Source organism: Cucumis melo, chromosome 1 (assembly GCF_025177605.1).
Source record: "Cucumis melo cultivar AY chromosome 1, USDA_Cmelo_AY_1.0, whole genome shotgun sequence".
NCBI classification, from domain to species: Eukaryota; Viridiplantae; Streptophyta; class Magnoliopsida; order Cucurbitales; family Cucurbitaceae; genus Cucumis; species Cucumis melo.
Genome location: NC_066857.1, coordinates 11,629,550 through 11,654,630, shown reverse-complemented (window position 1 = coordinate 11,654,630; position 25,081 = coordinate 11,629,550). Strand labels below are relative to the sequence as shown.

General features: G+C 36.2%; 1 protein-coding gene across 2 annotated transcripts; it reads left to right on the top strand.

Moving 5' to 3' along the window:
• The first annotated feature begins 4,096 nt into the window (after positions 1-4,096).
• Positions 4,097-24,299, top strand: LOC103501228 (DUF21 domain-containing protein At1g55930, chloroplastic). Of its 2 annotated transcripts, XM_008464747.3 has the most exons (15): positions 4,097-5,054; positions 6,017-6,114; positions 6,204-6,297; positions 8,373-8,450; positions 8,586-8,689; positions 8,852-8,933; positions 9,777-9,916; positions 10,189-10,267; positions 10,356-10,419; positions 11,195-11,286; positions 20,221-20,286; positions 20,523-20,639; positions 22,305-22,469; positions 23,126-23,399; positions 23,471-24,299. In XM_008464747.3, exons 1-14 carry the CDS (start codon positions 4,491-4,493, stop codon positions 23,348-23,350), a joined length of 1,968 nt encoding a protein of 655 aa, XP_008462969.1. In that variant the 5' UTR covers positions 4,097-4,490; the 3' UTR covers positions 23,351-23,399; positions 23,471-24,299. The 2 variants fall into 2 exon arrangements, with proteins under 2 accessions (XP_008462969.1, XP_008462967.1); XM_008464745.3 differs by having other exon boundaries at positions 4,098-5,054; positions 23,126-24,299.
• Positions 24,300-25,081: the final 782 nt, after the last annotated feature.

The following is a 25,081-nucleotide window of genomic DNA, read 5'->3' as shown; positions in this document are numbered from 1 at the left end:
ATCTAAACGATCATGTACCAAAAAATCTTGAAAAAAATCATTGAGATTTGACTACCCAAATTTAAATGATCAAACCTAAATGATCTTGTACAAAATATAAATGATTGAGTACGAAATCCAAACGATTGTGTAAAAAAAATCTTGAAAATAATTCGTTGAGATTTGGCTACTCAAATTTAAACGATCAAATCTAAACGATCGTGCACCAAATATAAATGATCGTGTACCAATTTTTTTTGAAAAAAATCGTTTAGATTTGGCTACCAAAATTTGAATGATCATGTACCAAATCTAAACGATTGTGTACAAAAAATCTTGAAAAAAAACGTTTAAATTTGGAACCAAATTTAAACGATTAAAAATAAACGATCATGTAGCGAAGAATAGTCAAATCTAAACAATCGTATGAGAAAGAATAGCCAAATCTAAACAATCGTTTACCAAACATATTACGTGCGCTGGGTGCCAACTAATCACAGGGCATTTTTGGTATTTTCGATTGTGGGCCTATGAGTTTTTTTTTTAAATTGTTCTTAATTAGAGTGTTATTCATATTCCAGAACAAAGCATATTAATGTGAGGTATCATTGGTTTAGAGATGCTTTAAATGATAAATTGTTTAAGCTTGAGAAGGTACACTGATCGTAATGGGTCCAATATGTTGATAAATAATCTACCAAGAAAGAAGCTTGAGTTTTATCGTTTTGCAGCGCGAATGACATATTCCTCCTTAAATGAAATAGGGGGAGATTTGTCACGTCCCGCGCCCAATGCCTCCTTTTGTGCTACCAAATGGGAGCGTGCTGCCTAGAAATCCACTGCGAGATGACTCTCTAAACGCCTAGTAAGTGGAACAACTTCTTTCACTGGTCTCATAACAAAGCTCTTACCTCGAACTTTAGAGGCCTTCACAACACTTATTGCAGCTGAAAGTACTTAACCTTTAAATTTTACTCTGTTGTCTAGTCCTCAAAGCTTAGCTTGAATACAACTACTTAAGCGGCATGTATGAGTAATAATGTAGCAGAATGAATATATCTTCTCTTTATTAACTTAAACACTTTACAAAGTTCACACTTTACAATTACATTTCTTTTTCGCAAGGCACAAAAGTAAAACTTAAGTTCTACGCTTCACGCATTCCTTCATCCACTGTGATGCTGCTCTTCCCGTCAAGATGTTCATGAGTATAAGAACCCCGTTTTCATCCTTCTCCTTAGTCGCCCAACAAATCATCTCAAGGACAATCTTTAAGGCTTTCTTTGCCTAGCTAGCTCAATTTTTCCACTCATCGCCTTTGGCCTCACAAACTGTGATGCAATGAGTGACCTCTCTTTGAAACTGAGCTGCAACCCTGAGCGTTAAGGAGTGAAATTCTTACTTACTAACTACTTAAACGTAATATGGAAAGACACGACTTTCACGCCACATAAGTTTACATAACAATCTACATTTTCCTCTTTTACTTGGCTTCCACGACTAATATCCATTCTTTACTTGGCTTCAATGCTAAAAAAACTAGGGAGGAGAAACTTAAATATATTTTGAAGACTTAGTGAGTGATGGGTTTAGACAGAAAATACCTTTTGAGGGAATACAACAAACATTACACCCTTAACAGTATCCAACATTTTTCATAATCATAAATTCCTAAAACATAATTTTTAATCACATCAATTTACAACCACATTAATAAATAAATTCCACGTGTTTCAACCATTAGGACATTCACCACTCTTCGCTGGGATCTGGAACTCTCCTATCGCCTAGATCTAGAACTCTTTTCACCGGTGCCTTGTGATAGCCTTGGGATTTCTACTAATGTCTTACGATAATCATGCTTTTCTCAAACTTGAAATTCGCTTTCACTAGCATCTCATTGCCTAGATCTGGAATTCACTTTTACCAACATCTCGTGATAGACCTGAGATTCACTTCACCAGCATCTAGCTATTAAGAACACCCTCCTTGCTCAGACCTGGGATTAACTTCACTAGCATTTACCCGCCCCGACCTGGAATTCACTTCACTAGCGTCTTGCGTTAAACCTGGGATTTCCATCAGTGTCTTGCTATAGATCAATCTACATCACATCATACAATTATTACAATCAACAATAAGGAAGTATCAACTCAAGAGATTTTCATGCAGCACAACGTAGTACGTTAGTAACAACAAGCATAAGATTATAAGGATTACAATCATTCATCAAACATTTCTTTCATTTATAAAGGATCAAACATTGATTTACAAGCTTATTTGCAAAAATGCTCGTTTTACGCATGAAAACCACTCACGAAAAATGCTTGGCCTCCACACTTTTCTTTTTTGCTTTCGACTTTCTCTTCTTGTCTAACGACTCCCTCAATCGGCCTTTTCAACACTAAAAAACCCTTTCTAAACAAATTATAAGAACACTTGCATCTCATGCCTTCTTCTCTTCCAATCTTTAGTCCATTTATAGTAACCTTTCACCTCCATGGGTCCTTTCTGTACTTTATACATGTCACTTCATCGCTTCGCCGCACTATGCAACCAACCCACACTGAGACGTAAGTCAGTCGTCACTTTGCGATTAAACATTTCCCTTGAAACATTAACCTTACCTTCTTGGAATGCTCAATTTTTGACTCTCTTATCGGGAAGCAACATGCATTTAATTTCGTCAAAGGGTCGTCTAGTCCTTTCAACAGAACACTTACTTCACCGCAACACGCATAAGGTGTAGGTACTTCTTCTTGCATTACTATAAAAAATGCCTAGTTTATAACGTCAAATGCCTACTTCTTCTTCGCCAGCTAACCTCATCGTGTTGCTTACTTTAATGTGATAACACTTTACCTTATCGCTTCGTCTTATCTTTCCTCGCATCCTTCTTTGTGGAACGCCTCCTATTTATACTTAACTATGATAACTCTTCTCAACAGGGTTCCTCTTCAACAAGACTCCTTTTGGTTCAAGGCCTCACAAGATTTGTTTGGTAATTTCACTTTCATTAGTGAAAAAGCCAATGTTAAGGTCTACGGGGCTTTAAGTTTTTTTTTTTTAATTTTATTTTATACAAAGCCAAATTTTCAGCTGCCAGTGAATCAAAGAGTTTTTATGCAAAACCGAAAATTAAATACGAATAAGAGAAAAATAAGTTTCCGTCTGGTACTGATTTTTTTAGCCATTTGGGGTTCGGTCCGTGGTCTGATCGAGTTGAAATTTTGACAGCACATTCTTGGTACAAGAATCTTCAATATAGACTGTAGAGATTTCATTTGAAGCTATTTACAGTCAGATTCTAGTGGATGGTTGTTTCTCATTTATTGTGAGATCTTTCTAATTTGTCTTCATTGCTGTTGTCGTTTGTTGCCAAGATTGTTAATCTTGAGATATCTGTTGTGTATGCTCTAGTTGTGACTAGGGAGAATTTTGTTGTACCCATTACTAATTATAGTAGAGATTTTGACTTTGGTTTATGGTTTCTTACTTCTCACATTGAAGGGGTTTTTCCATGTTAAATTTTTTTGTGTCTATACTCGATTGTTATTTGTTGATTGGTATTCTATTAGACACACGAGAAGGAGATAATTGATCCCAAGGTAAGGTGTTTATCCCAATAGCCTATAGCTCAAAGATATTTACGATGTCGATACTAATCTTACCTAAGAATCCATCAACAAATGCAAATCCATGATTGAGACTCTATATTCATCAACCCATTAATATCCTCTCCTAGTTCAAATGGGACTACATTCTCATGTAATGAACTTAATGAACTCACATCGTTCACATCAACATAGTATTTAGGAATATAATCAAATTGAAAGAAATATGATGATATATTATACCATAAACCTGCAGCAAATCAAAGAGCCATTCGAAAAATGTCATCACCCGTTAAGAAAACCATAAACCCGCAGCAAATCATGGCTTACCTTCTGTCATCAAGGACAAGTTTCATTACTTCACTCATGCATGAGATCGATAAAGGGTTAATTGACATGGTTTAAACCAAATGAGACCATTTTTATTTTGAGTCCAAAATAAGTTAGTCATGCAATCATTCAAAATACAAAAGAGAGCAATTTTTGAGCAGATTTTCCAAAAACTAGAAATGCAAAAAGCCCCTGCACAACAAAACAAATGGCCATTGGACCCATCTTCTTCAGGGCATCAAACATTTTTCTCAATTTATCTTTGCTTGCACCCATTGCCATTGACATGTTTATGAAGAAACCAGCCTCCTTCTTATGCCTCTAAGGCTACCAACTCCAAATTCAGCCATGGGTCCTGCTTAGGATCAATTCTACCTTCTCTTTAGCTTCCTTTTTCTTCTCCCTTCTATTCCCTGTTCCAGCAGCAGAAGAAGAAGAAGGAGAAGAAGAAGAAGGAGAAAGGAGCAGCCAAATCCCCTTTTACGTTACGTTTGAATTGATCTCTATTTCGATCTCATTTTCATTCTGCATTGAATTTTAGGTCCTGGGTCCTTGAAAATTTTGTTCATGGCGCTACAGTCTTCGACCCTGGGTTCGTCCGCCTTCTCTCTTGGCGCGAAACCGTTTTCTCTTCTGCATTGCTGTCGATATAAGGCTGTACCGGTAAGGAATTTTCGGAATAACAATCGGTACCCTAGTCTTTATTCGTCGACTTCTGTTCAATTTCGTGGTTCTGGAAGCATTCTGTGCACGATTTATGAAGAAACTGATGTATTTGCAAATGGAGCTCGTTTGGGATGTGGGGTTAGTGAGAGCTCGAACTGCCCTGGTATTCCTGAACCGAATCGGGATTTTGTTAGAGAAATAGCAAAGCGTGGGATTCTTTTCACTGCAATTGTCTACGGTGTGCTGGTTGTTGGCTGTAAAAATGTCTTGGCAACAGAGGGGGTGGTTAGTCTCAGCAAGGATATTGCTGGGCAGGGGATATTGGCGTTTAGAAATGCGTGGCCAAAGGCGTTGCTGGTCCTTAAGATTTTCAAGGAGCAGGGTTTGATTTTAGCTTTGCTTTTGGGACTCTCTGCGTTTTTCTCTATGGCTGAGACTTCAATAACCACACTTTGGCCTTGGAAGGTAATCCAGTTGATGCATCCCATTTATTTTTGTTTCTTAGATAGATTTTATAAAACACGCCTGTTTTGAGATTGAGTAATTTGACGTACATATGCAATCGCTTCTTTTGTTTATCAATTACATTCATCTATTGCATGTAGCTTATCACCAATACGCAAACTAAACTTGTGTATAGATAGATATAGACGCTTGTTCTCCTGTTTAAATGCAATTTTCAATCTAAAGTTCAAAATGGCTTTAAACCGAATTTACAAATTAGTGCCAACTTCTTGTTCTCAGAAATTACTGAGTGCCTTCATGCTTCCTTTACTGGATTAGTGAATTATTCATTTGTGTTGTTAAAAGCGGAACATAACTTTCCTATATGTAACAAGATGTTGCCTATATGAAACGAGACCTTGTTGCTCATTTAGATGAAGAAGACACCGTCAAACTTGATTAACGGAAATTTTGTAAAGCATATAGCCTCATGAGTTGAAACTTTTGTTGGATAAAACTTCTTGGAAAATGGTCTTCAGTAGAAGAGAAGTGGTTGGGAAATTATTATCGATTGACTAACTTCACCATCCTAATTATGGACACTCATGGATAAAATTTTACATCTATGATTATTAGACATGGGCACTTCCAGGGAACCTGGGGGTTGAATTAAAAACTTCAAAGATGTGTCAAGAGTGCAAGTTTGGCAGAGCGGTCGTGAGTCAGTACCAGAGATAGATAGTAGGTTGAAGCTAGACTCCTCAGTACTTGAGTTTTGTCTGTTGGCACGTCTTTGAGGGCAGTCCTACCTGTTAGGAAGCAAGAACCAAGCTAATCTGCCAAGAGTTTGGGTGTTCTGTTTTGACATTTTAATTTCCTTTTTGTAATTGTAATCATTTGAACAAATGTATAAGTTAATGGCTCTCTTTCTCTCTCTTCTTTTATTGTTACTTTTTTTAATACTACTTTTAATACCATATCAGGTACGTGAATTGGCTGAAAAGGAACCTGAAGATGGCGTCTTCAAAATGCTTCGTACTGATGTTACAAGATTTCTCACAACCATACTTATTGGCACAACGTAATACTCTTTTCATCTTTGTCACAACAAATTCAACAAGTTTTATCAGCTTGTTTCTTTCTCATCTTAGATTCTGCTGATGTACTTAGTGTGGTAAATATTGGGGCAACTGCATTAGTCACTGAAGCTGCAACTGCAATCTTTGGGGAAGCTGGTGTTAGCGCAGCAACTGGAGTGATGACTGTATGTATGAATGCCCAATCTTGAACAATGTCTGGAAATTGATTTACTGATAAACATACTCACTTACCTATCTTACCCTCACTACATGTATGTAGGGGTGTTCACGGTTCGGTTCGGTTTGAAGCTAAAACCGCACCAAACCACAAAATTAAAAAAAAAAGAAAAGCATCCGAAACCGAACCAAACCGCTCATCTGTGTCAAACCGAAGTGCTTATGCATAAATAAAACCGAAGTGCTTATGCATAAATAAAACCGAATCGCTTGTACGATTATTAGAATCGAAATCCCAACGTTATACATAAATAAAAGTCCTACAAAGTTATACACATAGATTAAATTAATTTGTACAGTTATTAAGTACAAGACATAGAAGTTTCAAACATTGAAGTTTGAAAGTCCAAAATAATTCATACAAAGTTATACTTATACCCTACCCTAAGTTCTACTTATATATGTAATTATTTATCTATACATATATAATTGATTTTTTAAATAAAGTGGTTTAGTTTGGTTTTAGAATCGGTTTAATGTCTTAAACCGAACCGAACTGCATAAGAATCAGTTTCAGTTTAACACAAATCGAATCGAATCGCATGCATTCGATTTTGGTTCGGTTGCAGTTCGGTTTGTCAATCGGTTCGGTTTTCAACTATTTTTTGAATACCCCTACATGTATGATATGCATGTATCATGTATGTCATGAACTTGATTATTGAAAAATGTATGTGTGATGTTGAGTTGGCAAGAAACCTAGCAGAATATAGTACTCATGAATTTCAAACAACTCGGGGTATGTATAAACTCAAAGAAAGATTGAAAATGGTGGTGCCTTACATTCTTTAGAACTCAAATTCTTGTTCAATTAAGGTGGTGGCGGTGGTGGTGGTGCCTTACATTCCTCGAGGATGTTGTTTCAACCAAGAAATACTAGAACCTGGTAGGATATTGAAAGAAAAAGCTGTTTTATTATTTTGGAAGGGTAAAGGACCAAAAGAAGATAGGGAGTTGTGGATTTTTAGACAATTGTTTTCTACTTAGGAAATAAATAAGCCACGTGTCTGGTCATATGTGTTTGTAAGAGAAGTTTCTTTCCCTTCTTTTTTCTCTTAGGTTGTTCTTATGATTAACACAATTTTAAGTGAAACACTGTTGAGATTAGGAGCCACCTAATCGCAGTTCTTGGCAACCATTAAAAAACAGATTAAGCTGCGAAATAGCCCTATGTCTGGAAGGCTTAAGCATGACTAGAAGAATTTAAAGGAGATATCCAAACATGAGTATTGGAACTTGGAAGTGGAAGAATTGAATCCGTTCTTCATTTCTCCTTAGTTTGGAGATTTTGAATTCTAATACTACAGTAGTTTCATGTATTGGGTATTTGGTTACCCAAGCAAACAAAGGTAATTTAAATGATTGTTGTGTGGTCAAAGGCTTTGGGGAAAGACAAAAATACTACAGATGAACGAAATTAAAGCTGTGCCTAGAGGAATTTTGTTGGAGAGGTATTATTAGATTTTTAGTGAGAAGAACCTGAATGGGTTGCCTCTGTGTTTTTCCTTTTTGGAAGGTTAGGATCCCAAAAAAGTGAAGTTCTTTGTGTGACAGATGTGGATAGGAGTTATGATTTGTATGAGTGACAGCATTGACAAGGGCTTCGTGTTTGGATAGTTTCATCTGTCTTCTATATTTCTTTTTTATTTTGTATTTTGGGTGTCCTCTTCATATGAAAACTGTCATAAACAATAACTTTTGCAGCACAAACCCATTTGAGATTTGCTTATCATCAAGCGATCAAGGAGTGAGATTGATTGTTATTAAAAAAATAAAAGATATCTGTTATCCCTTCCTATCTCCCCAATTTATGCAATCAGTTAAGTAAATTGACTGCACTTGTTAGATTTAAGTGCTACGTTTGTTTTATTTTTTACTCTTTCTCATAACGAGTGTAAGTATACAAACCATAATGATGTATCTCCTATATCTCTATGATGTACATGCTAGATAATTGAAAATTTTGTTTTTTGGTAAAGTTCATTGGAAATAGACCCCAATTATTCCTCCTTAATGTTGCTAGGTTGCCATTTTGCTTCTAACTGAGCTCACACCAAAAAGTATTGCTGTGCATAATGCTACAGAGGTTGCTAGGGTTGTGGTAAGTTACATCTGCTTATTGCATCACCAAATTTTCTATTAGAGATTTCTTTGTTTGATGCTTATTGATACTTATAAGTTGTACACTACGACATTATTTTTGTTCTTTGAACTGCATTGATTTTATTGCCTGTAGGTCAGACCAGTGGCCTGGCTTTCTGTGATACTTTACCCAGTGGGAAGAATTGTCACATACCTATCAATGGGGATGCTTAAAATGCTTGGTATGAAAGGGAGAAGGTAAGTTCTGAAATATCAATGTTTTAATTACTTGGAGGCTTCTGATCACTGTTCCATTCTAAGCCTGTAGTTGCATGAAGTTTATGAAGCTCTTATTTCTTCTTTCTTCTGGTCATTGAAAATGCTTCATTTTAGTGCTACTTTCTTGTCTTAATGTGTTAGTGAGCCATTTGTAACTGAGGAGGAATTAAAATTGATGTTGCGAGGGGCAGAACTGAGTGGGGCCATAGAGGAGGAAGAGCAGGTAATGGATAGGCTTCCTAGGACATGTTTTATTAGTAAAACTCTTGAGCTTTAATCTTGAAGTAAATCTTAGAATGCTGTTTCGTGTTGGCATGTTTGAATTTGGATATCTAGATGGTCTTTGAGATAGTATACTGCAAGATTGTCTTTCTTTCTCCTCTTAACATGATACAAACTATTTCAGAGACCACAATGGCTTTATTATTGTATCTCAGACTTCAATTTCATTACTGATAAACATCTGAAATTGAATTGAAATGTGACAATACTGTGGTTGTGGTTTGTTCTCCCACCCCCGGTTCCCCACTCTTTCTTTCTTTCTTTCTTTCTCTGCCAACAATAAGAAAGGGAATTATACAAGGGAAAAACAATGAGGAGATATTGCATTATCACTTAATCTCTGCGAATTATAAAATTTGGTTTTATGGAAGTATAAGAGCAATCAGATGTCAGAAATTGGCACTTTTTGACGGACAATTTAATCTTTATTATTAATTAGCTCGACTATGCTAATTGCTAAGGTCATTTTAATCCTGTTGAATGGGCTTTGTCATGAACACTTTGAATATCTGATAAATTTCAAGAACAGAAGTTGCCTCTTGAGTTCTATTTATTTTCTTTTTCTTTTTAGTTTGTATGTCCAGCCAAGTCTACTCCAGTTTTCTGACTTTGCAGATTGTGAACATTCATGGTGCATTTTTGTGGATTTTTGTATCTGGGAGAGTTTTCCTTGCCTCATGTGGATTTTTGTGACTTATTGATTGTATAGACATGCTTTGAGTTGTACTTGATACTTTTTTGGGTTATCTGTGTAAAATGGTTTGTCATGATGGTTTCACTACAGGATATGATTGAGAATGTTCTTGAGATAAAAGATACACATGTGAGAGAGGTGATGACACCTCTTATTGATGTGGTTGCGATAGATGGCAGTGCCACACTGGTGGACTTCCACAATTTGTGGGTTACTCATCAGTACTCAAGGTACATTAAGTTTTGGGCCAAGTCTTTGATGGCCTTTCCCCACAAATTGTGGTTTGAATACATGCACACACTCACTTGTAGTTTTATTTGTCATGGCCTATGTAGAACACAAATGTGAAAAAAAAACAGAAGCAAGGAAAACTAATCTCAGTTTATTTAATGGTCTCTTATGTCTCCCAAAAGTAGCTGCAAAACTTGTATTTCTTTTATTTGTAAATGAACTGAACCTTTTTTGGGTATTCTAATTTATAACTAGTTGATTATCTTTCTAGGGTGCCTGTTTTCGAGCAGCGGATAGATAACATTGTTGGGATTGCATATGCAATGGATTTGCTGGATTTTGTACAGAAGGTTGTGTAGTTTCTCCCACTCCAGCCATCTATCATAGTTGCAATTGCATGTTCACAGTGTAGAATCATAAACGCTTTTGGTTTTGAAGGGTGAAGTACTAGAGAGCACTACAGCTGGGGATATGGCTCATAAACCTGCTTACTTTGTGCCTGGTAATTTAACACAAATGTCATTTTTCAGTAAATTTGATAAGATGACATAAGTACGTAATGTATGGTGTTTCTAGCTTATTTACAGGCAACAAATTCTTATTCCATGATTCTTTCTGACGAGCTAAATGCTTCTTTCTTATGTACATATGGAACTTATCTTTGCATTGATTCTCCAACTTCACATTTGTAGGCTTAAGATTCCAATGTTGGCATCCTTAACATCCCGTTAATGTATGTATCTACTAAATTTTATAGGCTAGAAAGTTATGCTTCAGTCCCTCCGATATTTGGACAGGTATCCTTATAGTGGCTGGATGTGGCCTCTTACACCATTTATGAATTAAAACTATATTTGATCTGAATTTTTTCTTCTGATATTTTGATATTCAGATGTTGGAAAATGATACTTTTTTTAATAGATTTTTGAACCAATAGGAGTAAGTAACTTGCTATTTCCTCATAGATAAAATTATTTTTTGGTCATCAGCCTGTCATTGTCTCTGTATCATTCTAAATTTGTGGATGAATTATGAATAAACAGTATAGCACTAGCCTAGATTATGTGTGTGCACGCTCATGCTTTCACAGCATTGGTTAACCATATGTAGTTGGTGAAACTTTGTCTGAACACATATATGCAAATTATACTCGAGTTTAATCACAAGTTGGGAGTTTATTACTTACATTTTTTTGCTTTCATTTTTCAGTTGTCAATTCATAGTCTACCTAATTACCACTATGTTTTCATGTCAAAGTTGTTTTATGGGTTTTCCAGATTCAATGTCTGTTTGGAATCTTCTCCGAGAGTTTCGTATCCGGAAAGTTCACATGGCTGTTGTGCTTAACGAATATGGCGGCACTGTTGGAGTATGTAAACTCACCTATTCTTGTTTTCATCTTATGAAATGACTTCTACTATTTGAAACTAAGATCTTAACTAGAAATTTAAGAAATTAATACTTTGAAAGAAAATTATTTTAAATAACAAATATAGCCAAATATGACAATCTATTTGTGATAGACTATTGATATTTTGCTATTTTTTGTAAATATTTTGGTTCATTTTGCTATATTTGAAAATAGCCAAACCCTTGTTTTTTTTTTTTTTTTAAAGAAGGCAACAATTTTATTTGATGAATGATAAATGAGTAAAAACTCCAAATTGACCATCATGGGTTGGCCTAGTGGTAAAAAGATTGATAGTTCTGAAACATAAGGAGACTTTCCTTAATTTCTTGGATTTTTTGTTGGGTGAGGGAACAAAAATTAGATTTTGGAAAGACAACCGGTAGTGTGCAACCTTTAGCAGAAACTTTCCCTAATTTATTTTCCTTGGGGTTGAACAAGGATGCTCTTGTGGAACTGTTGGTGTAATGTTAGTCATTCTTGGAATTTGGGACTTAGAAATTTGCTTGATAAGGAGCTTGACAATGTGGCCACTATTCTGGAAACTCTTCAGTCTTGGGCCCCTTGGGATGATCGTGATAGTCTTAAATGGACTCTTAATGCTAATGGCAGCTTTACTATGAAGTCTACCTTTCTTAAACTAACCAAAGGATCCCCCTCCATTGTTGCTCCCTTGATTTTCCACATTTGGAAGACTAAAATCCTGAAACAAGTGAAATTCTTCTTATGGTCGCTCGCCTATAGAAGTCTCAACACTCACAAGAAAATTCAAAAAAGTTTCCAGCACACCATGCTTAGCCCCTCGATGTGCTGCCTCTGTTTCAAAGAAGAGGAGACCTTGGACCACTTATTTTTACATTGCACCTTCACTAAGAAAGCTTGGAACACTCTGTTTAGAATCTTTGACTTGGAGGTTCGTCTTCCTAGTAAAATTGACAGCTCGGTGTTGGAAGTGTACTCAAGAAGTCAGAGAAAAGTATATTTCTTATTCATATAGAGTCAGAGTAAAGTTACATATATATAGAGTCTAGAGAACAAAGATACCCTAGACTGTATGTACAATTACGATAATGGACATATAATATAAATATATATATATATATATATATATATATATATATATATATATATATATTTATATATGTATATATCATAACACTCCTCCTCAAGTTGGGCAAATATTCCTCAACCTGGAGCAAATATGTTGATCATGCTCAGCTTATTACACAGATAACTTATCCTTGCTCAATTTACAACTTTGGTCAGAATATCTCCCAATTGTTCTCCAATCTTCACATATTATATGGACACCAACCCATCTTGGATTTTGTCATGAATGAAGTGACAATCCACCTCAATATGTTTAGTTCGTTCATGAAATACTGGATTAGATGCAATGTGAAGTGCAGCTTGATTATCACACTATAATTTAGCTGGCACTGTAATACTGAAGCCTATCTCAGATAATAGTTGGTGAATCCATACTATTTCGCACACAAATTGTGCCATAGCTCTATATTCTGACTCAGTACTTGAACGGAAAACAACATTTTGTTTCTTACTTTTCCATGGTACCAAGTTTCTGCCTACAAAGACATAATATCCAAAAGTCGATCTCCTATCCTCTCGAGATCCCGTCCAATCAACATCATAAAAACATTCAACTCTCGTATGTCCATGATTTTTGTATAAGATCCCACACCAAGGAGCAACTTTTAGATAACGCAGAATTTGCTCTATTGCAGCCCAATGATCCACTGTAGGGGGAGACATGAACTAACTTACCACAGTTACAGAATAAGCAATGTTTGATTAAGTCACTGTTAAGTAGTTTAACTTCCTAACTAATCTCCTATATCTCTCATGATCTTTACATAATTTTCCTTCTTTCAAGTTGCTGATTCGGCATCATTGGAGTACCATTTAGTTTGGCTTCTAATTTTCTTGTCTCAGACAACAAATCAAGTACATATTTTCGTTGAGACAAATAAATACCTTTCTTGCTTCTCATCACTTCCATGCCCAAAAAATATTTCAATTGACCAAAATCTTTCTTAAGAAATCGACCTTGAAGGAAAGTTTTGAGAGACGAAATACCCAATGCATCATTTCCAGTAATAACAATATCATCAACATATACAACTAGTAAAACTATACCATTATCAGATCGGCGATAGAAAATAGAATAATCTGGTGTACTCTTCTGCATACCAAAGGGTACAAGAGCTTGACTAAACTTACCAAACCACACACGTGAACTTTGTTTCAAACCATACAAAGATTTTTTAAGACGACATATTTTATCACTCTCCCTCTGAGCGACAAACCTAGGTGGTTACTCCATATAAACTTCCTCTTGAAGATCACCATGCAGAAAATCATTCTTAATGTCAAGTTGATGCAAATGTCATTTATGGGTAGTAGCCATGGAAAGAAATAAGCGGATGGAAGTTAATTTGGCAATTGGAGAAAATGTATCTGAATAATCAGTTCCATTGATTTGAGCATAACCTTTGGCAACAAGACGAGCTTTCAATTGAGCCACTGTTCCATCATGATTCACCTCAACAGCAAACACCCATTTACAACCAATGGTCTTCTTTCTTGCAAGACGAGATATCAAATCCCAAGTACCACTATCATCTAAAGTAGTCATCTCCTCAATCATTGCATTTCGCCAGCCAGGATGAGATAAAAACTTCATGAACAGTGTTAGGAATAGATGTGGAGTCAAAAGATGTAATAAAAGCATATATGGGGGGAGACAACTAGTGATAGGAAACAAAGGAAGAAACAGGGTAAGTACACTTGCATTTACCTTTGCGAAGAGCAAGGGGAAGATCATCACTTGGTCTTGGATCGCATGATGAAGGAGGCATTGATGGAGGACATGAGTCTAAAGGTTGTGGTGGAGGCCGTCAAGAGTTGACTCGAGAAAGCAACGGGCGGGAATGAGGCGCATCAGTGGAAGAGGATGGTGTGGGAAAGGTAATCTCATATAAAAAGATTGTCATCCTCCCCCTGACACGAACTCGATGGTGATGAAGTAAAGGGTGTATCCTAAAAAAAAGTAACATAAGGTGAAACAAGATACCTTTTAAGGGTAGGACAATAACAACGATACCCCTTTTGAACATGTGAATAACTCAAGAAGATACATTTCAAGGATTTAGGATCTAACTTAGTATGATGAGGACGAATGTCGCGAACAAAACAAACCAAATATCTTAGGACAAATAGGAAACAAAGACTTGGTAGGAAAAAGAAAACGATAAGGAATCTCAGCATTAAGAACAGATGAAGGCATTCTATTAATCAAAAAACAAGCCGTAGACACAGCATCTGTCCAAAAAGTTTTTGGAACATGCATTTGAAACGATAAAGCACGAGCAATTTCAAGTAAATGCCTATTTTTCCGTTCTGCAACACCATTTTAAGATGGAGTGTTAGCACATGAAGACTGATGAATAATGCTATGTTCACACAAAAGCCAAGAGTATGAGAAAAATATTCTCCCACATTATCCGTGTGCGAAGTTTTGAGTAGGACATTAAACTGATTTTTTATTTAAGCATGAAAGACACAAAATGAGATAATAACTTAGAACGATTTTTCATTAAATATAACCAAGTTAGACAAGAATGATCGTCAATAAATGTAACAAAATAACGAAAGTTTGTTTGAGATACAACTGGACATGGACCCCAAATATTAGAATGAACTAACTCAAATGGAGCACTTGCTCGTTTATTGACTCGAGGACTCAAACTAAGACGATGAAATTTAGCAAATTTACACGAACCACAATTTAAAGAGGACAAAGACCTAAATACGGGATAAAGTTTCTTCAACACGAACAAAGATAGATGACCCAAGCGATAATGAACTTCAAAGGGAGAAGGAACGACAGGACACGCCACAACTTGCTGTACTTGGTGATTAAAGAGATAAAGGCCTCCCAACTCATATCCTCTACCAATAATCTTCTTCGTCACACAATCTTGAAACAAGCAATAATCAGGAAAGAACAAGACAATAGAATTAAGGTCATGAGTAAGTTGACTAATAGAAATTAAATTATAGGATAAGTTAGGCAAATATAACACAGAAGACAGAGAAAATGATGGGGTAAGATGAATAGTGCCAGATCCCAGAACAGACATCTTCTAATGTGACAGATGGAAAGGGGACAGGGGACAACGGTTTAGAAAATAGGCGAGAATTAACTGTCATATGGGCTGTGGCATAAAAGTCTATGACCCATTTGGTAGATAATGTAAGAAGACACTTTGTATTATCTGGGGCAATAGTGGATGCAATAGGAGTAGAGGAAGATGACGCTTGTAACGAATCTTGGTAGTTCTGAAACTTAGCAAACTCATCTGCAGAAATTGTAATTGACGCCTCTGGTATATCACGTGGAAGTTATTTGAGCATGTTGAGATTGTTGACTATTCTTATATAACAATTTCCGACAATCACGTTTCATATGACCTGGCTTACGACAGTAGTTACAAACAATCTTTGTAGAATCTGGTTTTCGATGATCATAACTATTCCTCTGAACATTGTCATCCATAGCTCAAGGTGCCCGAGGGTTATTGTTCTTGCTAATGAGAGCACTACTGGATTTAGGAATAGACACACCAGTTGGAGAGCTTTCAATACGAAGGACACAAGTGAAAGTATCGTCTAATGATGGAATCTTAGAGTCAAAGAGAATCTGTGCCTTCGCCATTCCAAATTCAGGTAAGAGTCTATTCAAAAGGATCATAACAGCCATCTTCTCTCGTTGAGCTTGTTGAACTTTAACATCAGGACTAAAGGGTAACAGCAAAGCAAGCTCGGCAGTTATCTTCTTAAGGCGCATAAAGTAGCTAGTAACAAACTCTGTTTTTTGTTCAACATGAAAAAACTGCATACAAACCTCAAACATTCTATGTACTTGCTCTTTACCTAAATGTAGAAAATCTAAAAATTCCAAAAGTTCTTTAACAGACTCACAATGGTCAATCAATCCAATTATCTCACTCTCAATGGAGTTTTTGATTTGAAGATATAGATGAGCATTATCACGAAGCCAATCTTTTGCATCTTCGGTCATATGATCATCCATATCAGTACCTCTCAAATAGAACAAGATTGTTCGATGTCAATCATAATAATTAGATCCATTTAACTCATGTCCTGTGATCTTAGAGGCTAAGGGAATGACGTTAGAAACTACCAAATTCTTTATGTCGGCCATATTGGAGGCACACTTTGATTGTAGTCTGCACAAACAAAACAAGTCAATCCAAACAGCTGCAAGATTGGAACAAAACTAGCTATTCACGAAGAAATTTCTCAGAAAAGGATCGAAACTCGTTGATAGGAAAGGAGAGAAAAACAAAGCAATGCCAAGAGTTCCGTCAATCCGCTGTTCATCGATAGACGAAGCTCTCTCTTTATCATCTCGTGCCAGATGCAAGAAAGGACTCATCCTTTTTCCTTCTCTAGAACCACGGGAGCGCCGGGAGCCCAGAGGAGGAAAGCTCATTTTCGGGTATAGCGGCGCATAAAAAAGGGCTGGCCCGTCAAAAGTCCGGTTCCTTCGCGAATGAAGTTCAGAATCTACAAGGGTTCGTAGAACGAAGGGAGTGTACAACTGGGCCCCACTTTCTTGTTCGTAACGAGGGAGATCTCGAATGGGGTTCTTCACGAAGTTTGAAAGAAAGGAATAGAAAAGACTATTGTAGTCTGCACAAACAAAACAAATCAATCCAAACAGCTGCAAGATTGGAACAAAACTAGCCACAAACCCTAGAACGAGGTCGTAATCTTCAATTTTCGTCAAACCCAAATAATCTTCGATGGACCCAACTGCATAGACTAACTGGAAAATAGGATTCGAGACAAGCCCAGAAGACGGAGGTCAAAACGGAAGCTCCACGCGCTCCCACACGCCGGTGCGTGGCGGCTGTGCAGAAACTTTCCAGCGATGCGTGAAACTCGAAACCCTAATGACTCTGAAAATTCGAAACCCTAATGTCTTTGATACCTTGTACTCTAGAAGTCAGAGAAAAGTATATTTCTTAAGTCGGAGTAAAGTTACATATATATAGATAACAAAGAAACCCTAAACTGTATGTACAATTGCTATAATGGATATATAATATAAATATATATATCATAACAAGAAGGATTCAAAATTAGGGGTTGTAAAAAAGGTTACATCTTGTGGAGTTGTGCTATTTGTTCCCTTTCGTGGTGTATTTTGGAAAGAGAGGAATACTAGAATTTTTTAAGACAACTATAATTCTTTTGATTCTTTTTTGATTGTGTTGCAACACACAACTTTTTGGTAGAATACGGATTATACCAAGCAATTTTGTAATTACAACCTTTCCATAATTTTTAACAATTGGAAGGCCCTCGTTCTTTAGTTTATTTTTGGGGAGGCCTTCTTGTCCCTTGCCCTTAGGCTGTTTCTCTTTTGCTCTATAAACATATATGTTTCGATAAAGAAAAAAAAGATTCTCCTATCCTATCTTCTATTCGCGGATGGCACATTATTCTTCTGCTCTGAGAAGGAAGTTCTTTCACTGTGTTGAGCCACATTTTATCTTTCTTTGAAGATATATAAGGACAAAGATAAATAGGGGAAAATGTAGTGTGTTTGGTATCAATTGTGAAGCGGATTAGGTTGGTTGCAAGGTCTGCGCTCTTGCTTCTTCTTACCTTGGCCTTCCTTTGGGGAGCAACTCAAGTCTACCTCTTTATGGGATCCTGTGTTGGAGAAAGTGAGAGAGATTAGCGCCTTGGAAGAAAGGATTTCTCTTTTTCCCATTCCGCGGAGACTCACCTTGATTAAGTCAGTTTTGAGTGGCATCCTGGTGTACTATCTTGGTCTCTTTAGAGCCCCAAGTGAGGTTTGCAAGAATTTAGGGAGGATGTTGTTTCCTTTGGGAAGGTATTGAAGAAAGAGAAGGTAAGGGTTCTCATTTAATTAGATGGGAGATTATTGAAAAATTAATTTCTTCAGGGTGCTTGGAGATTGGGAATCTTAGGATTCAAAACAAAACTCTTTTAGCTGAATTTTATGGCGTTTCACCTATGAACCGGATTCCCTATGGCCGAAAATCGTCTAGTAAATTTGGCCCCCATTCTTTTGAGTGGTTGACTAGAGAGTGTAGAGGCACGCACCAGAATCTTTGGAAAGAAATTTCGAAAGAGCTTCCTTCTTTTTCTCCTTGGTTTGTTGTGTGGTGGGGTAGGGGAAAACTACTTACTTTTGGGAGGATTTTTGGGTTGGGGATAAACCTCTTTGTGCCTCATTTCCTACTTTGTATCATTTGTATTTTCTCAAAAATCACTTCATTACCAACTTCTTAGTGTTGTTGAGGAATTCCTATTCTTTTTACTTCGGTTTTAGATTGCCACTTTACTGATAGGGAAATGACGGAAGTGGCTACCCTCCTTACGTTATTGGAAGGTCACCACTTTCATCAAGGTAGAAGGGATGTTAAAGTATGGAGCTCCAATCCCATGCATGGCTTTTCCTGTCAATCTTTCTTTCAAACCTTGGTGGATCCTTCCCATTCTAGTGAGTCGGTCTTTTCAATTCTCTGAAGGATTAAGATTCCTAGAAAGGTAAGATTCTTTTCTTGACAGGTGCTTCACGATCGTGCCAATATGTTTGACAAACTTTCCAGGATTATGTCCTCGTTAGTCGGCCCTTTTTGTTGTATTCTCTGTTATAAGGCAGCAGGAGATTTGTACCATATCCTTTGGAGCTGCGACTATGCGAGTACTATCTAAGATTGCTTAGATGTTTGGTAGGGAAATTGCTTACCCCAGAGCAGTAGGTAATTTGATTGAGGAATACCTCCTTAATTTGGTCGTTGGGGAGAAAGGAAAATTTCTTTGGAGTGCTAGCGTTTGTGTGATCTTGTGGTTTTTATGGGGAGGACGGAACAATAGTATTTTTAGAGGTGTGGAGAGGGACTCTAGGATCTTGGTCTCCCATTCGGTATCACGTTTCACCTTGGGCTTTGTTATCGAAAGTGTTTTTGTAATTATTCCTTGGGTCTTATCAACCTTAGTTGGGATCCTTTTTTGTAATGTGATTTTCTCGGGGCTTGGCTTTTGCGGCCCTTGTAATTTTTTCGTTCTCTTTCAATGAAATTTTCTTTATTTATATATACAAAAAGTGTCTATAAAGTTTATCTGCTGTGTTAATAGCACTAAGATCAAGCTAAATATTTTGATCATCTTGGTATGGGAATCTGACCAAATCACCTTATAAAGAGACTTGACTGCAAAATAATTGGAGGGATCAAGAGGCCAAGAGCAAGTATCATTGTGGTCATGTATCATGATAGATGATAGGAGATAAAAAGATAGACCCATTCAGCAGTTTCCGAATTACTAAGATTTTGACAAGGAAATGGATTCCAAATCATATACTTTCACCTAGGAGCTTTATCTTTGGGTAGTCAGGAGTCTAATACACTGCATAATACTAGCTTTCTCAATTAATGTTTACTAGGGTAGTAGTCAGGAACCCATCTCTAGGTTTGCAGTAATATTGGAGTAATGTGTACAGAGGCTTGTGGTTTCTGTATTGTGGAAATAGTCTTGAATTGTCTCTTTTGGGATAAGGGTAGAATCCTTTTGCAGACTTGTATTTTTGGAGGAATAGTTGAACTTTTAATTTTTGAGGGTGTGGCGGTGTCTGCAAAGGAGGTTTGAGATATTGTTGTGGGCGTTGGTCTCTTCTATTTTCTTGTAAATTATGAAAGAAGAAACTTGGTAGTTGAGAGTTGCATGACTAAGTTCCAGTACTCAGAATATAAACTCACAATATCTTTTATTTTTAGTGAAATTTCATTTTTACTTTTTCGATGGTATCAGATAGTAACCTTGGAAGATGTGGTTGAGGAAATTGTCGGTGAAATCTTCGACGAAAATGATTCAAAGGTAAATGCCTCTGCCTTTACACTGATTATGTACCATCACTTTATTTTTTTGAGTTTGCTTTTTGATACTGGCAATTGATGTCTTTGCTATAGAAAACATCCACATTCGTGTTATTTAGTGCTATTATATACTTAAATCTTATTTATACTAAAAAGGTGTAAGCATTACCATATTGTTCATGCACGCATGATATTTTTTGAATGATTCTTCTGTTTTTCATTTTGAAAAACCTATAGGAGGAGATCCAGAAAAAAACTGGCTATATTGTGATGCGAGCAGATGGAGTATATGACGTGGATGCCAATACTGCAATTGATCAGCTCTCTGAAGATCTAAATATCAAAATGCCAGAGGTAGTATACTTTTATTTTGTTTTAAAATCCTCTTAGGATACTAGTCTGTGAGTTTTTAGGTAAGTAATTATATCTTAAATTTAATCAGCAAAATGCACGAACGATGTAAAAGAGGATCCTCTAGGTATCGCCTAGACCCAAGCCTATAGAGATTATGAAAAATTGTCTCCAGTTGATGGAAAACAATAGTTGAATTACTGAAAAATCCAGCAGAGGTTCACGAGCAGACATTAAATTCAATGATATTCCGACCTTTCTCAAGGTCTATTCATCCTAAAAGCTCTTATGATTTGTCTTCTCATATTTCCTACAGAGTGTCTATTACTATGAGTTTCTTAAGTGAAAAAATGGCTACTATAAATAGTGTTCAAAGGGCATCTTGTTTAAGCTGGAAGAGGAACTCACACGTGGAAATAGGATGACACAGATTGAAACTTGAAAGAAAGTAGAAGCCACGCTGAAATCAGACACGGGGAAGATAAATTTACAAATGCTCTAGATTTTCAGTATGTTGCTGCTAAGTTTTTTTTTTTGAAACAGAAACATGACTATTTATTGATGTAATAACCATCATGGGTTGGCCTAGTGATAGAAAAGAAGACATAGTCTCAATAACTCACATGGGTTCAATCCATGGTGACCTTAACACCCAAATGTTGTAGGGATAGGTAGGTTGTCCCGTAAGATTAGTTGAGGTGTGAATAAGTTGTCTCAAAACCAAATTCCATCATTAAAGGCTAAAACTTTGAAGCATTGAACACATTCCAAATGACTTTAACTCAAAGAACCCCCCAACCCCGAATCATGACATCTCACAAAGATTGAACTTGAAAATATGAAGTGTCAACTAAGAAGGATTGACAAAATTCCCAAACCAAAAGAAGAAATCAGCTGCTTCCAACAAACCGACTGAAGAAATCAGTATGTTGCTGCTAAGTTAACAACAATTTGGGGGGTGTAGATTTTATGCTCTGGATCCAGTTAGAAGTATTGAGTAAATGAACCGAAGGCAACAAAAACCAACGTTATCGTAGGGAACTGTGATTCTGAATATTATTGTTTAACTCTTTTTGGGAGAGGCGTTTGTTGATTGGATGACGAGTAGTAAAGAAAAATGTTTGTAAGGAAACGAGCACCAAATATATTTCTTACTCCTGACGTTTGAAAAGTTACATTAAAATCAAATAGAGAGATAGAACATAAAAACATCAGAAGGAAACTGTCGAAGAACAGAATTTGGTGGCACCTAAGAATCTTTTTGAACTCCTTGAACATTTTTCTATCTGTTTCAACTTATAGTTCCACTGGTTGGATTTGACTGTGTTATACTAAAACCCATTCAGTTACTTGGCTTTTAATTTATTGTCTTGATTCTTGCAGAATAGTCACCTCCACTTGTCTGTATTTATGCTAAGTTGATTGAAATTTTGTCTGTTAACCAAAGGGAAAAAACAAGAATAGTCACATAACCATCAGTTCACGTCTAAATATGTACAGTTTATGTTCTTTACATCCTAAATATGTACAGGTTATGCTCTTTACAGCCTAAATATATACATGGATCTATGATTCTATGTACAAATCTACATCTGTTTGTTTGTATATTTTTAAAGTTGTACTATGAATGCTGATTACTAATTTCTTCCATAATACTTGTCACTTAAGGGTCATCAATATGAGACGGTGTCAGGTTTTGTTTGTGAGGCTTTTGGATATATTCCAAGGACGGGTGAAAGTGTTAAAGTGGTCCTTGAAAAGGAAGATGATGAAGAAGAGTCCAATCCTGAAAACAAGAATCAAAAGGAAAGACACTTAATATTTAATATTGAGGTATAATTTTATTTCTGTGTCATCTACAATTCTGTTTGGTATAGTTGGTTGGGTAAGTACCAAAAAACATTAAATAATCGTTCAACCTATCATTTCAATTTATACATATTTTTCATCTGCCACTAGTTGGTTATGGCATGTGTTATAATGTATATACAGATTGTGAATCTATTATTTGATGTGCAGAATAATGCATTGTAGAGGCAAATTATTTTGTAAATTAAGTTTTCACTGGATGACATGTCTCTTTTATATCCGTTATTCTTGAACTGTGATAAACTGCTCCCTATGTCTGCGATATGGTTGCTTAACCTTGAGATTTGGATTTTAGTAGTAAGCCTGATTGTAGGTTGTCTAACATTTTGATTAGTAGAAACTAGAACCAAGAGTAACTTCAGTCGGTATATATTCTTGCAGTTTATTATTCTCCCTCAGTTCTCGATGAAATGTTTGTTTCTAAAAGAATAAAAAAGAAAAAGAAAAATAAACATCCTATCACAATATGATATATGTGTCAGTTCATTTTCCTGTCATCCTTGAAAAAGGTTTATTTCTCCACCAAATATTAACGCGATTTTCAGCAATTTTACACTATGTCTTGTTCAGTTTCTTTAATCTCTAGAGTATTGTAGTTAATTTGCTGGACTTTTGTGCAGATATTAGCAGGAAATGCTAGAAAGGTTAGTGCTGTTCGGTTTGAAAGGGTGAATGATGATAATGGTGAAGTGGCTCATCTTGTCCCAAAAGTGATGAAGAAGAAATGGAGCAGTAACGACGAGTCTGGTAGTGTAGAAAATGATAATTTATTATCATCAGAGGGAGTTGACGAGAGCCTCTCTAGAGAGCATCAAAATGATGATCATAGTAGTGATAGAAATTAGTGAGCATAACTCATTTTTGTTCCCTCATTCTTACAACACCATATAGAAGGTGAGGGATTAAATTGAAAATGCGGGAAAAAGCATCAACAAACAATAAACTAACGTTATAATATTTCACAGATGAAGAGAGGTGTCAATATTTGAATCATCAACACAGTTTGTTCTGTGCATGACTTTTTCTCTTGACCCCATGTCTGATAAAGTAAGATTATCCGTGACTTGAAGATGAGATTTTCTGCTTTCCAAGACTGGCTGAAGGTATGAAGGGCCTTGGAGTGGTGACCTAGGTGGAAGAACTAGTTCAGAATGGAAATATAGCCCAGTTTGCTCTGAGCACACTGCTGTATTGGGCTGTATCGACTCAGATGACATTCTTCGAATTTCTTTCTGCTCTCTCAACTCCTTAGCTTTCTGCAATTGTCTAAATCTTTCCTGCAGCAAGGCGATGGAGGAGTTCATTGCTCTGGCATTACAGTTTTCTCTACTCATTGCCAAAAGAAAAAGAAGGAAAAGAAAAAAGAAAAGGAAAAAAAGGAAAAAAGTCAATCTCCCAATGCTTCGCCAACGAGACCTGTCAGGTAGCTCTTTGAGGAATGTTTGAATATTTGTATCTCTATTTATAGTACATGGGTAGGTGATATTTTGAGAAGATTAATTGATGTATTAATTAGTTAAGTTTAAGCTTTCGATTAGATATTGAATCGCGAAAATAAAGGGAAGAAGCAGGTGCCAAGATGGAAAGGCCAAGTAGAAATGGCCAGGAGCAAAGCTGAGTTTTGGTTGTTGGATGCGAAGAAGGCAGAGACTTCCAAGGAGAGAGAGGGATTGAGAGGCAGGAATGTAGCTTTTGTAGGCGTATGTTGAGTTCAATTATTGGATTATGATTTCTAGTCTGTTTGTCTGAGGGGCTGCGCTGTGCCCTTTTCAATGGGATTTTGCTTTGAATCTACCTCTCTCTCTCTCTCTCTCTCTCTCTCTCTTTTCTTTTGAATTGGAACTCAAGATGTGAAATTCAGAATGGTGGAAGTATATCATTCTCTTGGGATTCCTTTGCTGGTGTTTTCTCTTACATTGTTATTCATAATATTTTAAAGCAAAAGAACTCATATTTCTTTTTCCTATCATTCCATCATTTCCAGTTACATTTTATTCCGTTTGAATTTCATTTAGTTCCTATAAAGATTTTAATAGGTTGGTTCTCATTTCTAAATTTTATTTAAAAAACTTGGAATTTCATTTGATCAGACGACAAATAGTTATCTAATCTACTTGAATATGCATTTTATATAAAGTTTAGAGGCTAAAGTATGAAGGGAAGCCAAATAGAAAAGCTAACTACTTCCGTTGAAGATGGACTTCAACATGGACAAGAGTAACCAAGTAGTATGTTTTCCAATATCATAATAAACCTTTCTTTCCCTTTTAAAAATAACTCTAATACTATCATGGATTAGTATGACGAGCCAGCAGAGATGAGCTTACTCCTATAATGACTCATAATAACAACTTAAAGAGCAAAGTATACCATTCTATTTATTCTTACTGGAACTCTTCTAATGATTTAAAGAGTAGTATACCGTTATACGTAATCTTTATAACAACATACATCCCAACTATTATGACTTATAATTAATATTCGGGTTACTATTTTAAATCTCTCATTTTTATAATGCTTATTATCATTGTTATTTTGAATCTCTCATTTTTGCGGAGTTTTTTTTTTTTTTTTTT